Source organism: Mizuhopecten yessoensis, unplaced genomic scaffold, assembly GCF_002113885.1.
Source record: "Mizuhopecten yessoensis strain PY_sf001 unplaced genomic scaffold, ASM211388v2 scaffold5877, whole genome shotgun sequence".
NCBI classification, from domain to species: Eukaryota; Metazoa; Mollusca; class Bivalvia; order Pectinida; family Pectinidae; genus Mizuhopecten; species Mizuhopecten yessoensis.
The window spans coordinates 1,247,745-1,265,560 of record NW_018406268.1 but is presented as its reverse complement, the minus strand read 5'-3'; the positions used below and the strand labels follow the sequence as shown (position 1 = coordinate 1,265,560).

Below are 17,816 nucleotides of genomic sequence, written 5' to 3'. Positions count from 1 at the left end.
ACAAACCAATCAAATGTTATAATCACCCATGGCAACAATTAGGAAGGATACTAACATTATAAGAGGATTGAAGACTTAAGGCTATAAACTAATCAGAAGGCTCATGCACACTTGCAGGGCATGAGGGCACCCATCTCAGATTTGAATCCAATGCAAAAAATAACCCATTCGGCCAAGGTTGTGAGCAGATTATTTTCACCAAATTTGGCTAACACCAGGTAAATGAAAATCTAGTTGACAATGTCTTATTTCACCAAAGGAGTGAGTCATCTCGTATTTAAATTGATAAAAAGCATGAACTTTTTTTGTTCAAGACCAAGAAAGAAATGACTTGTACCAAAATCTGTCAAAATATGCATGAAAAGCCAATCAGAGGCTAAAGTTTGTTTGTTTGCTTGTTCGGGTGTTACGTCCTCACACCAGCTAAGGTCAAATGAAGCCGGTGTCTACGGACACAGGGCCCATACGGACAACGGGCCCACTTAAGTGCATCTTTATAGCTTGACATCACTGATATGTCATAATCTGGGCAGAGTAGCATGACACTCCATCTAGTCATAATTTACAGACAATGGGTTAACCAGTCGTTACTGACACCCATTTAAAATCGAAAATTAAGCAAAAGGTAGTAAGTAACAATTTCAACGACTTTGATTTGTCTTGGCATGGGTACAAAACCCATAACCTTCCACCCTTGAATGAACGCTTACAACTGAGACTGTTAAAGGGAGATATTACCAGGTAAGACATAAAAGAAAATACCGTAGTCATAAAAAGAGAGAACAAAAATAAATAGACCAAATGTTGCAATGGGTGCAGCAGATTTGTTTTGGTAAATTTTGTGTCTCTTTAGTAGAGACCACAAAAGAAGATCCCCAATTCTCCAGGGGGTTCCCACATTAGTTACCTCTGACAACATGCAGTGGGTAACAGCAGGTATATTCTTTTTTCAATCCCTGACCTGCAGGGGAGCAGAGGCAAGGAAAGCCATCTTGTATTTAAATGTTCCAAAAGTTATGACCATTTATAAAATTGTAATTAGTCAGAGCTGCAAATGGAGCATTAAGCCATTTGACCAAGTTTGATTAAAATCAGACTGTCAGATCTAGAAGTTAAGGAAATGTTAAATGGATTAAAAAACTATCCACTACAAACCCGGTTTAAATATGTTTAGTCAAACTTGGAAGACATCAAATATCCCAACCAACCACCGGCCAGAAGCCATGGTGGCCATCTTGCAGTTTTTATCAGTATCTGGTAACTTAAAAGGTCAATCTGGAAGAAAGATTGTCTGGTGTTTTATGGTGAATCAGAAGGAAGTAAAAGTGGCAATTTTTCTTTAATTTAAAATCAGTAAAAAATATCATTATTTGATCTGAGTCATAAATAAGTCAACTGAATTGGGGTTAAAATTTCATTAATGAAACTGAAGAAGTGGAAAACTATCTTAGCCAATCAGTGGCTACATCATGATCAGTCATCATGCATTTCAATTGGTTAGGCAATGAGACAATTAGGCAATTGGTTAGGCAAAGTTTGTGCAAAGTTTGGTCAAAATCTTATTGGTCATTCTTGATAAGAAATTGAAACTGATACATGAATATTGAAACTGATACATGAAAAGTTATTGGACCTGAGAAATATACCAGCATATAAATCCCTTGAGCAGCATACATCAAATAATAATGATGCAATCTCTTTCTTAATTATTCATAATCACAGGCAACTTCTTGTTTGACAATATCATTTTTATTATTAAATCATTGTTTTAATAGAGTAACTGATTGCAATAGTTTTCTATATAAAAAAAAGTAACCAAGTACATGCACTGCCAACTGGTATGGTAATTTTAACCACTTTCTTTTCAAATAATTAAAAATGTCCTTTTATCAGCATTATCAACCAATAGATCGACATAGGAATGCTTGGCCTCTGGGCCATTTAAAATTTTGTTTACACATTAACTAGGATGGGCCAATCTATCCCATTGAATATTTTCAATATAGATGCCACTGTGTCTAAGCATCTAATATCTCAATCTCAAGGTCATTGCTAACATCCGTTAAGAAATTTTGATAGCAATGGCTATTGAAAGTTCTAGCATAAATTTGTTCGTTTGTCAATTGAACAATCTACTGATCTTTACATTTAATCAAAAATGTGAATATAAATGCAAAGATAATTAAATTGTAAAAATATATCAACTTTTCAGGGGTTTTGGGGGGTTTTGCTAATGTTAAAAACAATTCTTATTTTGACCTTCGAAAATCTACAAACATTTACCGTACCTATAGTAACAATGTACTTAAGGCCATACATGCAGGTAGTCAGGCATGAAAATTTCATTTCGTTTTGAGACATGAATCAGACAAAATACCTGGAAGGAAAATAAAAGATTGCTAGACTTGTGTCTGTACATCTAGCAGTAAGCAAGGAATCTGTATTATAATTGAAATAAGACCTGAAAACATATTTGTGGTTCTTGTCACACCTACCCAGGGAAATGCTTTGCATTTTTAATCAATCTTAAAGTAATGAAATCTGTTCCATTAAACTATGTAAATAGATTACGAAGAATATTTATAAATAGTTGCCTACCTTACCCCTAACACCATATTGTCACCAAAGCTGTGCTGATCATCAAAGCACAAAACATATGAATTACTGAAATGGCCGATGCTGTAGTTAGTACATGGTCCATAACTGACCGAAACAAAAAACTTAACCAAGTCAAAGAGGTCAAGGTCAACTCAATGTCAAGGACACAAAAACATTTTGAAACATGCTTCACTCATAAAGACACACAAGCATGTGAGAAGCCCATAACTGACCTAACCGAAAAAACTTAACCAGGCCCATACAATATTGTGGTCAGGTATAAAAAAAAAAGTGCAAACAAGTTATTTGCACAGAGGTACATGTTAATCCCAGTGGTATTTACTTTCATTTTACATTACCGTTATTAATATAATAAATCTAGCTATATGTGTTTAATACATTTAATTAAATGATAAATAAAATCAGAGACGTATAAATACAGAGATTGGCAACTCTCGCTGATCTCGCAAAATCACGCATGATCTATGAGTGTTTATTTGACAGCTTATCGACCTGGTGACGATAGTCTGGTCAGTGAGTTACCTGTGTGAGAGTTCGATCGTGTATTCGTTAGTTCGTGTCAACATGTCACTTATCCTAGATATATGGATCATATAAAGAAGCTGGTTAGAAATATAATGTTATATCTGAATACGTTTTTGAAATAAAAAGATGAACGAGAAAGGAGTGCCGGTGTCATGAAAGGAATTAACTCTCGCACATCNAAAATTGACAGACATTCCAAACTAGCTATAAGATTCCATCAAATCATTAACGGCAGATATTTTTCAGTAGGAAAACCCCACTTGTACAGAATGCTGTATTCAGATTATGTACAAATAGTCAGATAGCGTATAATGTATTGTTGTCCTGTTGTCTCCTATTTTTCTAAATTTCATTTAAATGTTAACTCACACAAATACTCCAGTTTAGCATGCATTATGTGTACAACTTGCACCATTCCATTCTTGCATTTGTACGCAGACATCTTTTTATATCTTAATTAAGAATTTCTGTCTAAACAGACTGCAATTTTAGTTCTATTTACATATATTTAGATAGTTTCATAGTCTATCCTACCTTATTAAGTTGGTTTATCATATTTGGAATTTGAAAGTAAAAAAACCAAAACAATTACAATATACATTAGTTATTGCACATCTTACTTGATTTATATGAAAATCTTTGTCACATATAATCTTGGAAAAGATCAAATAAATTTTACCTCTGAAAAATTCAATACCACTTATTCATTGATATTCCATTATTACAGTTGGCAAAAAGGATGATGTATCCCAATCTAATTCATCCCAAAAATACAACAACATCATCAGGTATACATGTAGTAAATAATTATTACATTATTCACCAAAAATGACACATCTGGAATGAGCTAGGTCAAATGAGAACAGCTAGTGTACAAACAGGTGTATATTGGTGAATTCACCAACAATTAAACTTGTTTTTATCTTTCCATTTTTAAACATGTTCTCATGATTCTATTTGTTTTACTTGGTTGTGAACAAATCAAATTTCTGAATTATGTTGATTGATCTATCTTTAGTGAAATATGTATACGTACAAGTGCTTGCCTCTTTTTTTCTGTTTTTTTTTTATCTTGATTAAGAAAGACCAAGAGCTACAAATATGGTAGGTTAATTATAAGATTTGTTCAAGTTTTCCTGGGACATAACTCGTTGTCAATAAAATCATGAACAAATGTACAAATTGGCTGGATTGAAATAAACGATTGAAAAAACTATGAAATCAAATTGAAAAAGGCATGTGCAGGGGTCTTTTAAATTACAACAAAGATTATCATAATCTGTTAACTATAAACAAAGAACATTATAAATCGATTATTATTTTTATAGTTATATTCTTCTATAGTTGATTTTCCTCAAAAGTGAAAACTAGGTTGAAAAGATCAATCCTACCATTGTTCATGCTATCAACATACAATAATATTGGTAATATCGATAGAGTATTGCACCATTGCTTTTATCATCACGATAGGAAATAAATAAAAAAAATAACTTTCACTTTAAATTAAGCATCCTTCCTTGACTTGTCTGCTCATTAACAGTTATTTGTGACAACAGCTGATGACAACTAACGCTTTAAAACGAAGTCGGTACGATGAGGTATTCGCCATTCATAAAGTGAATAATTCTGCACCTTATTATCATATTGGGCGCTTTAGGCCTAGTTTATCATCACCAGATCATCGACAATAATTCTGGGCAATACACAACTTAGCTGTTCTAATTAATCTCCACTTACCACATAGCTACTACTTCTTTCTCTTGACAAGCCAATGTTTTCAGTGTCGACGATCTGTTCCAGAATGTTGCTTGAACAGCTGAGATCAGTAAGACAGTCTAAGTGTTCGCGCTGAACTAAATCTACATACATTGGTGTGGGGAATACACAATCACCTGTTTTGACTGGGTCACTGTATGGTTTGGCGAGCTTTCATTGGATGAAATTTATTATTTATATTTTAAACGAGCTCAAACAATTTCATTGCTTTTGTTGTTTTTGTATCTATTTATTCTGCTTTTATATAATTGAATATTAAGATTGATAATGCATGTTTTCTATTAAATGCAAATTAACGGAAGTTTACGTTTTTATTCATTCCGTATGTTTTTTAAACTTCCGGTGTGCGAGCAGACGAAACTTACGCAAGCTAACCAAACGGAATAGATTGAATCTTCTATCGGGCGATGGGGCATTTATTTGCTCTCTTGTAAAGTAAGAGTCTTGCTGCGTGTGTTTGATGTATCTCGTGTAATAGTCTAACTGTATATGCTATTGTGTTTTTTGCCAAAAAAACACTAACTTGCATTCATGACCCTCAAAATGTGGGGTCACGACTCTCGTTTCTAGACTCACGTGTGTGCAGTCAGCCAGGCAGTGCAGTTAGTTCAATATCACATGCTTTGTGCCAAGTCAAATAATTTTATAAACGTCGTACATTGTTACGAGCCAGATTTTTTTTTAGTTTTAACAGATTTTACAACCGAATATAAAATAACGTTCTGTAACGTCGATCATGCAACATTTTGCACTGTCTACTGTAGCAATCATGTAGTATTATTGCGTAAGATACACACTATAGAGCTCATGTAAGTGTATTGAGTGTAAGATATCATGTACTATATATATCATGCCTATCACTGTTACTGGTATACGTGACAATAATCATGCAGACAATCCTTCTTGTTAGTCTTACACTAAGAAGTAGAACTGCTGCACAGCTTCAGTTGTGAAAAGTAACGGAATATAATAAGGTTAAGTGACATTATATAAATATGAATTTCATTACCAGGTGACAGTGAATATTGCCGAGGGTGACAATGGGTTTTTGAGGGTTGACAATATTCACTGTCACCTGCTTATGAATGCCATATCTATTTTGTTACACCAAAAGTCTTTGTAGCTCAGAAATGGCAGCAAACCTCGATAATGACATCTTGTTTGTTGATAGTCTGCTGTTTACAATCGCTATCGTACCGGCGCTTGATAAAATTGGCTGTTGCCATCAAAAGTTCTTGTGACCATCACGGTGGGGAAACAAAGCGGTGAACGCGCATGTGATATTTTTCTCTGTCTCATGGCAATATCACCTGCGCCCCTTAAAACCAATGTATTTTCGGAGGGTGACAGAGATTTTTGTTTAATTTTCTCCCAACCAATCAAATAGCTAGAAATTCACTTGAGGTGTAACAAAACAAATTGATACATGCATTCAGACTCTAAAACACTTATTGTAATGTTAATAAAAATTAGATATATACAGTATATCATAGATTTAATTTTGAATTATTGTATCCAGCTTAGTTAAAAGATAACAAACACATGTTTTGCAGAGTAACTTTATATATTGATAAACAAATAAATGACACGGGCATTTCTTGGATAGTAAAAGAAAATCGTTTGAACATAAAAGTTTTGAAAATGCTGACAACAAACTACACTTGGACAGAGATATTGTAACTTGAATTAACAAAAAATACTTCTCTGCTGTCTTTCTAGACCTCCTAATACAAAAGTAGATTACTGGAATAAACTTGATAACNCAAAAAAGTGATCTTTTTCATATACAAATTTGGCCAATTTGGTTTTTGCTTTCTCTTCCAATATAATGCATAATATAAAAAAAAATCAGGGCACTTATTTTAGAGGTACAATTGGCATGGGAAGTGGCTTATTTCTTGCTTGTTTTCACTTTTTATGGACATTCATGTTCCCATTAGAACCTTTTTGCTTTGAAGTCATAATGTATGCAACTTTTTAATTAGAGCATCTGTACTAATGAACTAATTAATCAATACAGATTTCTGAATACATTTTAATTTTGGTGGCTATTACTTCTACCACGGACTTGGATAATCTAATTCCGTGCTTCTACAAACTAAACCTAAAAGTATTCCGTCTTTCTGTATTGCAGAGTTATCTGCTCTTGTGAGCAGGTATTGATTGTTACGTCATTACTTTGTGTCGTTTTCTCAAATATTTATGACGTAACTCTCACAAAAAAATGATGTAACATTCAATACCTGCTCACGAGAGCAGATAACTCTGCAATACGAAAAGACAGAATACAGTCTGAATCAACAGACTTGTAAAAATGTGTACTGTAAAGAGAAAAAGAGAAGCCTTTGTTCATTTTATTTGGTAATGTTTGTTGTATCTTAATCTCTTTCTTATTCAGATCTTTAGTTAAAACATGTCTGTTAACATTAGATTCATTTCAAAAGTATGTGACTAAATGTATCAATGTGTACAGTGTTTATTTGTCTTGCCGACACAAAGTGGAAGCAAGACTTAGATGTTCCTTTTTTTGTCGACGACAACGTCAACATTAAGTTTTTGCGTTTAAGTGGGCAGATTGGTCGAGTGGTTAACACTCCGGCCTTCCAAGCAGGCGGCCCAGGTTCGATCCCCGAAGTCGCTGTACGCATGGAATATTCAGAGAAAGTGTTTTTAGCTCCTGCCCACACAACTCCAACAACCCATGTGGAGTATAAAATGGTCTGGGATTGGGCGTTGCGGTATCTGTGCTGTAGCATTCAAGTGAGGTGGCACTATAAATGATACCGTTGGAAGCACGGTCCCACTACAAACAGAACACAATACATCTCCAGCACACACGCAGGCATACACACATAGGGAGATATAAGCCAGGTGGCATAGGACTAGTAGTTAGCGCCTGATAAGGCAGCTCCTGCAATTCCTCAATATTGTATTGATTAATATATATGCTAATCGTATTGACTGTAGAAAATTGTATACCTATGTACTGTAAAGCGCTTTAGAGTGGCTTACGTTAGCTAGATAGGGCACTATATCAAATGCTGTATATTTATTTATTTAAGTAAGTTTCACTGAAAGTATAAGTGCTAGACCAACCAAAGTTGGACCATAGATACATATTAGGTAGTACATATCAACCCATGCATCAAATGCTGGATGCGGCCTACATACCTTTCATAGTCCATTGACTTTGTCAGCATCTCCATCAACATTATGATTTTTTAAGTTTTGTGTTGCATTGATAGTCAAAGCGGGGCATAGGCGAGACATAGCAATCTGAATGGTTTGTTTGTTGCTAATTTTGGCAATCTTTAATAAAGTAAAATTGAATGGCTTGGTAAAACATCTACTTTTTTCTTGTCTTTCTCTTTACTTTTTGGTTTTATTCCTCCTTGCTATAAAGCATTTATCAGGAAAATATGAAAATGAAAGTTTGTTGAGAGAATTCTTTTTTTTCTTTTAATTTTAAAATTGTGGGAAAAGATTTCTTTTCCATAATTCAAATGGAGCACATCAGGCTGAAACAGTCCACGAAAAACAATGTAGATACATCACCAATTGACGTGTCATTTTAGAAAATTTAACTCTTTTAAGGGCAGCACATTTGTCTACTTCTACTTCATTTAAATCTTTGATTTTAATTTGTTTTAGAATTTGTGTCAAGCCATCATTATACAGTCATGTCCTTGCCACTGATTTGTCGTGTTAGTGTCCGTGGAATCAGTACCCGGGCCAAGTCTGCACGGACACGAGCACTGGTGGACCGAATAATAAGAATTGACCATGCTGGAGAGCTTGGAGCTGACCGAATTTATGCTGGTCAACATGCCATTCTTGGTAACACAGCCACTGGACCTGTCATCAAGGTAACTTTTCCAATGAAAAACTTCAACTTATAAAATTAAGTGACTAGCCTTTTCTACATTTTGTACTTCGGTTTGTCATTTGATACATGAATGTACTACCAACAAACGTAAAAAGAAAGCCAATATAATTTTCCCTTTAGAGGTTTAAAACACTAGGATAACAATTTAAAAAACATACTGGGTTTTACTACAAAATATTTTACACTTTTGTAGATATAATATTGTGTTTATGTTCAGGAAGCGTAAGTAATAAGTCAATAACTTGAAACAGTTTGTCCCATAACTTTGTCTAGAACATAAATTTTGGAAAGCATATTTCTTTTCATTCTTGACTAGAGAGTGTCGCATACATCTCATGGGGTTTGCATCCCAATGTCAAGGTTATAACAAGGGGTCAAAGGTCAGATCACTATAATGCTTGTTGGGTCCTGTACCACTGTTAATTTTGTAACCATATGTGAAGGTCTCGGCACAAGAAAAATATTAAACCATTGTACGGACCATGGACAAAACTGCGTTACTTGTCAAACTATTGCTTATAGTTCATAAGCAAGCTTCTGCTGTGTTGTCCATGCTCGCCTGAAATCATGTTTGAGCTTTTAGTGGGGACTCTTGTTCATCTTAAATTTAATGAAAATCAGCTGGAACATCCATTAGTAACTGGTAGACAGAAACTCCACAGAGCAATGAACACACAGTGTTTTACACAATATTGACACAAGGGAAATAAAGTTTCGAGTTTTGTCTATTTTAGAAAATGTGGGATGAAGAAAAGCATCATCTAGAGACCTTTGAGAAATTGGTTGTACAACATCGTGCCAGACCAACAGTGATGTTACCCATCTGGAATGTGGCAGGCTTTGTACTTGGTATGTAGGGCATAATGTTCTGTCTTGAGGCACTTCACAGTTCTTGGATTAAAGCTGCTTAAAAGTAGATTAATCGTTCAGATGAAACATATTTTAAGATAGGTGACTTTTCTGGAAACGAATGTTGATATACTCAACTCAAATTGGCGATATTTAACAAGGTCAAAATAGTGTGATTTTAACCATTTGTTCTGGGAATATGATGGCGAATGGTGGTATGCGGATTTGGCCTTACAATGGGTGCATTAACGTTGGGGAAATCCGTTCTGAGTCAATAAATGGCGGTATGCGGGTTTGGCGGTTTAACGGGTGGCATTACAACAGGGTTTTACTATAAATATATCATATACACTTCTACCCAACTGACAAAAGTATGTCAAATATTTTCTGATACGTTTGTGATGATGTCAATTCAGGGGCTGGGTCTGCAATGCTTGGTAAGGAAGGTGCCATGGCTTGTACAGTGGCAGTGGAAACTGTGATAGGGGAACATTATAACAGGTAGGTATAATGGAAACATACAGCAATATTTCATATTATTCAGCAATATTACGTGTGTAAGTGTTTGAAGGACAGAAAAATAAAGTGGTATACAATACTGATCTGCCTTTCAAGAGATTATATTTGTTTTTGAATATAAAACTTCCCACAATTTCTTTGTAGATTATATCAAAAAATATTTATTTGATCCTGCAAGACTTTCAAAACGTACAGGTTAGGTCAAAATCCAAAGAAATAGTTTACAATAGATAATATGTATAGAGGTGGACACACACAAAATGTGAATTGAACCTCCATTGATTGGGTTGTGGTTTTTAAGAAACCTAAATATACTGCCGGGTATGTATCATGTTTTAAAATGAATTTCAGAAAATCTCTTAATAGTTGCATAAATATATTAAAATGAATGTTATGCTGCTTAAAAGTTTACCAGAGTGTTTGTTTATTTCAGCCAGCTTCGTGATCTTATAGAAGATGACCCAGAACAACATAAAGAATTAATACAGGTATGAACCTCTTTACAAGGACGGTCAGCTCAATAAAAGTGCTTTTTCGTGAGATAGCTAGGCTAGCATATACCTGGACTAGACTAATGTTTGGTAACTGCAGATTTTTAGAATTAAGACCTCTGAATGGAAACAATGAAGATACATTAAACAATTTGCTGAGAACACTTAGGATCTCTATATTTTTTATCTCCTTTTCCTTTCTCTATTAGTGGTGTATCCCTAGGAATCACTGATGATAGCTACATAGTTGCACCACCTCTGAAGTGAGAATGTGACCAGGTCAGATACCTTACTGTGTAAGAATATTATAATCCCTAGGAATCACTGATGATAGCTACATAGTAGCACCACCTCTGAAGTAAGAATGTGACCAGGTCAGATACCTTACCGTGTCAGAATATTATAATCCCTAGGAATCTCTGATAACAGCTACATAGTAGGACCACCTCTGAAGTTAGAATGTGACCAGGTCAGATACCTTGCCGTGTCAGAATATTATAATCCCTAGGAATCACTGATGATAGCTACATAGTAGCACCACCTCTGAAGTAAGAATGTGACCAGGTCAGATACCTTACCGTGTCAGAATATTATAATCCCTAGGAATCACTGATGATAGCTACATAGTAGCACCACCTCTGAAGTAAGAATGTGACCAGGTCAGATACCTTACCGTGTCAGAATATTATATAATCCCTAGGAATCTCTGATGATAGCTACATAGTAGCACCACCTCTGAAGTAAGAATGTGACCAGGTCAGATACCTTACCGTGTCAGAATATTATATAATCCCTAGGAATCTCTGATGATAGCTACATAGTAGCACCACCTCTGAAGTAAGAATGTGACCAGGTCAGATACCTTACCGTGTCAGAATATTATATAATCCCTAGGAATCTCTGATGATAGCTACATAGTAGCACCACCTCTGAAGTAAGAATGTGACCAGGTCAGATACCTTACCGTGTCAGAATATTATATAATCCCTAGGAATCTCTGATGATAGCTACATAGTAGCACCACCTCTGAAGTAAGAATGTGACCAGGTCAGATACCTTACCGTGTCAGAATATTATATAATCCCTAGGAATCTCTGATGATAGCTACATAGTAGCACCACCTCTGAAGTAAGAATGTGACCAGGTCAGATACCTTACCGTGTCAGAATATTATATAATCCCTAGGAATCTCTGATGATAGCTACATAGTAGCACCACCTCTGAAGTAAGAATGTGACCAGGTCAGATACCTTACCGTGTCAGAATATTATATAATCCTTAGGAATCTCTGATGATAGCTACATAGTAGCACCACCTCTGAAGTAAGAATGTGACCAGGTCAGATACCTTACCGTGTCAGAATATTATATAATCCCTAGGAATCTCTGATGATAGCTACATAGTAGCACCACCTCTGAAGTAAGAATGTGACCAGGTCAGATACCTTACCGTGTCAGAATATTATATAATCCCTAGGAATCTCTGATGATAGCTACATAGTAGCACCACCTCTGAAGTAAGAATGTGACCAGGTCAGATACCTTACCGTGTCAGAATATTATATAATCCCTAGGAATCTCTGATGATAGCTACATAGTAGCACCACCTCTGAAGTAAGAATGTGACCAGGTCAGATACCTTACCGTGTCAGAATATTATATAATCCCTAGGAATCTCTGATGATAGCTACATAGTAGCACCACCTCTGAAGTAAGAATGTGACCAGGTCAGATACCTTACCGTGTCAGAATATTATATAATCCCTAGGAATCTCTGATGATAGCTACATAGTAGCACCACCTCTGAAGTAAGAATGTGACCAGGTCAGATACCTTACCGTGTCAGAATATTATATAATCCCTAGGAATCTCTGATGATAGCTACATAGTAGCACCACCTCTGAAGTAAGAATGTGACCAGGTCAGATACCTTACCGTGTCAGAATATTATATAATCCCTAGGAATCTCTGATGATAGCTACATAGTAGCACCACCTCTGAAGTAAGAATGTGACCAGGTCAGATACCTTACCGTGTCAGAATATTATATAATCCCTAGGAATCTCTGATGATAGCTACATAGTAGCACCACCTCTGAAGTAAGAATGTGACCAGGTCAGATACCTTACCGTGTCAGAATATTATATAATCCCTAGGAATCTCTGATGATAGCTACATAGTAGCACCACCTCTGAAGTAAGAATGTGACCAGGTCAGATACCTTACCTGTCAGAATATTATATAATCCCTAGGAATCTCTGATGATAGCCATATCTGAAGTAAGAATGTGACCAGGTCAGATACCTTACCGTGTCAGAATATTATAATCCCTAGGAATCTCTGATGATAGCTACATAGTAGCATCACCGCTGAAGTAAGAATGTGACCAGGTCAGATACCTTACTGTGTCAGAATATTATATAATCCTTAGGAATCTCTGATAATAGCTACATAGTAGTTCCATATCTGAAGTAAGAATGTGACCAGGTCAGATACCTTACCGTGTCAGTATATTATAATTCCTAGGAATCTCTGATGATATCTACATAGTAGCACCACCTGTAATCATTTCAAAGCATTATGACCAGGTCAGATACCTTACTGTGTCAGAATATTATAATCCCTAGGAATGACTGATGATAGCTACATAGTAGCATCACCGCTGAAGTGAGAATGTGACCAGGTCAGATACTTTACTGTGTCAGAATATTATAATCTCTAGGAATCTCTGATGATAGCCACCTCTGAAGTAAGAATGTGCCCAGGACAGATACCTTACCGTGTCAGAATATTATATAATCCCTAGGAATCTCTGATGATAGCTACATAGTAGCACCACCTGTAATCATTTCAAAGCATTATCCTTGCCATTTTACAGACAATCAAACAGTTTCGAGATGACGAACTCCACCATCATGACACTGGATTAGAACACGATGCAGAAAAGGTATGAACAACTATCTGACCCATTCTCTGAATTGATGTCATTTTCAGTGTCTGTCCAACCAGGGGTTGTTTTAGGAAATCAAACATTTGATTTTTACCTAATTTGATAAATGAGTAGAGACAAAAGATGTTTTGTTTGTTGAGTGCATACAATTTATGATAGACTTAGGAAGATTTTGCAATTGTAGAGTTCATTATAATGAGCAAATGTCTTCTGAGTACATTTTATTATTAAATGTATTGAGAAATAAGTGATTTACAGTATATACATAGTCAGGCAAAGAAAACTGTTTGAAGAAGTTTTTGTTTATAGACCTTTGCAATATTAGTATGAAATGTGTAAATATATAGTGTCGGGTGACACACAGCAATTTACTTTCTCAATTATTGTTTAAATCATGAACAAGGCATCACAAGTGATACAAATCCCCTCACATTTCTTAGAATAATAAAAGTGACCTTCACTTTTAATAAAGTAACCTGAAATGCAAATTTGTTCAAGGTATTGTCATACCAAACACTTGCATGAAGTTTCATGAAATTCTGTTGAGAAATAAAGTCGGTAGAGTGATGACAATGAGTGTGACATCTGCACATATGCACACACGTACGTATGTGTATGGGGCGAGTCCTTAGTTTAGTTGTAGTTGTTTTAAAATCTGGTTGTTATATGTATAACATCTGTAAACATATACATGTGCTTATACATTTACCTTTTTTTATGTAAATGCTTTAAAAGCAAGTTTTCAATAGTTTATAAAACATGGTTAGAGAGATTGTGATGTATCCCCATATGGTAGTTTTACACTTATTAGTTTTTATGTAAAAGTTTCAAGATAACAAACCAGGTTAACAGTACATGTAATGATATTTACTCCATTTTCCAGGCCCCCTTTTATGATACCATGACGACAGTGATCAAGCTTGGATGTAAAGGTGCAATCTGGCTGTCAGAGCGAGTCTAGTGACTGTAGACAGGAAATGTTTCTAAGTGTGTCAGTATCCCAGGACTTATCAAAGCTGTTCCATTACAAAGGTGGATTTGGAGAAGTGCTGATGTCATCCTGCTTTTTGAATATCTCAAATGACAAGGTGTTTCGGCCTACCTTGTTACTGAAAAACATAACTTGACGCTGTACATCATCATAGGAAGATGTATAGAAATTTTCGAACATTTGGTAGATCTGGTAATTTTGTTACAATGAACACATACTATATATGTTAAAGCTGTTACGTTATATGTATAAATCTAGGACCTATCCAATCATGAAAATAATAGCAGATTTGGAAATCTGTTGTTGTTGTGGCTTATCGTGCATTTTGTATTAAAATGAAATGTGAATGACAAAAGTGTCTATTATTATTAAAAAAAAAAATATTATTCATTTACAGGATGAGCTTTTTTTTTCTGAATTGTCTTTTTTACTTTCAAAGAACATTCTGGTTAGTTGATTTTGCTTTCTTTAAAGATTCATGCCGGAACAGTGTTCTAAAAGTTCAAATTTCTCGTTTTATTTTGTTCAAAACCACCTGGCCTAGTAAGTAGCATTTTTTTTTTTATCATTTTGAATGAAATCAAAAGTGCCAATGCATTAATATTGATATGTATTGGAAGGATTTTGCTGTATTGCAAAGGTCTTATTTTTATCCCCCACTTTCACCGAAACGGGGGATATTAATATGGGTCTGTCTGTCCGTCTATCACGCTTCGTTTCAGTGCAATAACCACAACAAATATTAACAGATTTTCTTCAAACTTGGTCACAGGGTTAAATGCCTTAAGGGCTCGGCCAAGTTCGAAGACCACTTTCATCGGACCGCATTTGGCGGATTTATGGCCCCTTGAACAATGAAAAACGTCCTTATCTGCCGCGCTTTGTTTCCATGCAATAACTACAACAAATGTTAACCGATTTTCTTCAAACTTGGTCACAGGGTTAAATGCCTTAAGGGCTCGGCCAAGTTCAATGACGACTTTCAGAGGACCCCATTAAGCGGAGTTATGGCCCCTTGAATAATGAAACGTCATTATCTGCCACGTTTTGTTTCCGTGCAATTAACTACAACAAATGTTAACTGATTTTCTTCAAACTTGGTTCGATTTTGATGAAAATTGGTAAATAGGGATATTAGGGGACTGCGCATCTGTTTCATTACCATAGCTACCACACGGAGGCTTCTGATTGGTCGAAATTTTGGTATTGTTCGATTTTGACGAAAACTGGTATATAGGGATATTAGGCAACTGCAAATTCAACCGCATATAGGTTTCGTTGCGGTAGCAACCATATAGCAACCACAGGAAGGCTTTTGATTGGTGAAAATTCAGATATTGTTCGATTTTCATGAAAATCATTATAGAGGGGTATAAGGGGACTGCAATTTCAACCGCATAAGTTTCATTACCATAGCAACCACATGCGGGCTTCTGATTGGTCGCAATTTAGATATTGTTTGATTTCGATGAAAAGTGGTATATAGGGGTATTAGGGGACTGCAAATTCAATTGCATATGTTCCGTTGCCATAGCAACTACACAGGATTCTGATTGGTTGCAATAAATTGCTCAATTTCACTCAAATTTAGTATGTACATTGTAGGTGTACTATGGCAATGCAATCCTTTTCTGATGAATCTTTGCGACTATGGGGGCAGTTTGGGGGACATCTGTAATGGTCTCCAATTACCATTAGTACTTATTGCTGTAGATATTGTTAAGATGTTTCAACCAAATTCCTTATGTACATCCAACTCATGCTAAATTTGCCAACCAATGTGATTTGTGCATATTTACGGATAATCAATGAGGTATAGGGCTTTTTTTTCTTCAAGTTTCAAGCTATACATTATGTCTCAACGGCACGATACTGACATGTTTAAACCTTACCTCAATAATATTAACCTACAATATGTCCTGCAAGCGGGAGGTATAAATTCCACGAATTTGCTTGTTCAAAATAAACATTGTCCTAAAAAACATTCATAAATATAAATAATGCAATTTTGTTACCCTTCTGATAGGGAGATACATTTTGGAGTTCAGGAGTTTAGTTCCACTAACAAAACTAAAAATTTGACCCCACAAAACTTGAGCATTAAATTCTCAAATATTATATCTGGAGAGCTGAAAGGCGTGCAAGAATTTCATGTGTACATTCAATGACACTATCTCAAACTGTACATCGAGGTGATGGGATATTCTGTGGTCTCTTACAGTTTAAAAAGGAAAAAGCAGCCATAGAAATGTTATATATGAATAACAACAAAGCAAACGAATCAATTTTAGTTCTTTATTTGCACCCTCCTGAATGACTTACATGCATCCCTCGTTAAAAATCTGAATCAGCAAAATAGGAATTAATCATGATTTATGTAAGTACACTTAGATACACAACACCTAGATATATATCAGGAAAAGCAATTGTTGTGAAACAAAAATTCTACCAAGAGGGAGCTAAAGTTAAAATGAATTGTTCGGTAAGTTACAAATACCTGAAAAATATGAATTAAAAATGAGTTCTTATTTGTTCAGTTACAGCATAAATGTTCACCTTATGCCAATTAATGTTTTGCTGGACACGCTCACTTTTAACCACATTTTGTTCTGTGGTCTATGGTATTAAAGACCAATTCTCCTTAAGTATACATAGTATACAAATGATAAATTCATGTCCTAATAAAAATAACATGATTACTGGGACCATCTTTGTACTACATTAAATCTCTGTGATACATTAATGTAGTTATTCTCCAAGTTAAATAAGTCTTAAAAAAACTTTTGAAGTGAAAGGTTTCAATACATAATCATAGCTAAGCCTTGCTGCACATTTGTTCTGTTATATACCTATTTTTCATTGTAAAATATTTTGTGACGATTCAACAGATTTGAAGACTATAAATATTAGTTTGTATATGTGTCCTGCAGTGGAAACCATTTGACACATGTATTATGATTTTACACACCTCATACGTCACTTACTGTATAACACGAAATGTTTGTTGTATTTTTAAGCATACATGCTTTTCGTGATTTTTATGGAACCACGAAAACAAATTCATGATGACCCTTGACTACTGCTTGTTTATATGGGGTATCCACAACAGTTTTTACCACTATTTGGCTTCAAACTAAACAAAAGAAAATACTTACAAACGTATTTCATGTCATATAGTATTAAGTAGTTGACACTCTACACGAAAACCAAT

General features: G+C 35.2%; 2 protein-coding genes across 3 annotated transcripts in view; one reads left to right on the top strand and one right to left on the bottom strand.

Moving 5' to 3' along the window:
• Positions 1-5,039, bottom strand: part of LOC110451232 — a 53,828-nt gene extending 48,789 nt beyond the window's left edge. The window contains exon 1 of the mRNA XM_021499152.1: positions 4,882-5,039. The gene's annotated coding sequence lies outside the window, so the exon portion shown is untranslated. The remainder of the gene's footprint in view (positions 1-4,881) is intronic.
• A 214-nt stretch (positions 5,040-5,253) lies between these two features.
• LOC110451231 (5-demethoxyubiquinone hydroxylase, mitochondrial-like) lies at positions 5,254-14,955 on the top strand. Of its 2 annotated transcripts, none has more exons than XM_021499150.1 (7): positions 5,254-5,355; positions 8,572-8,786; positions 9,541-9,655; positions 10,072-10,156; positions 10,608-10,662; positions 13,543-13,611; positions 14,498-14,955. In XM_021499150.1, the coding sequence occupies exons 2-7, from the start codon at positions 8,601-8,603 to the stop codon at positions 14,573-14,575; spliced, it is 588 nt and encodes a 195-aa protein (XP_021354825.1). In that variant the 5' UTR covers positions 5,254-5,355; positions 8,572-8,600; the 3' UTR covers positions 14,576-14,955. The 2 variants fall into 2 exon arrangements, with proteins under 2 accessions (XP_021354825.1, XP_021354826.1); XM_021499151.1 differs by lacking the exon at positions 5,254-5,355 and adding an exon at positions 5,827-5,894.
• The last annotated feature ends 2,861 nt before the right edge of the window (positions 14,956-17,816 follow it).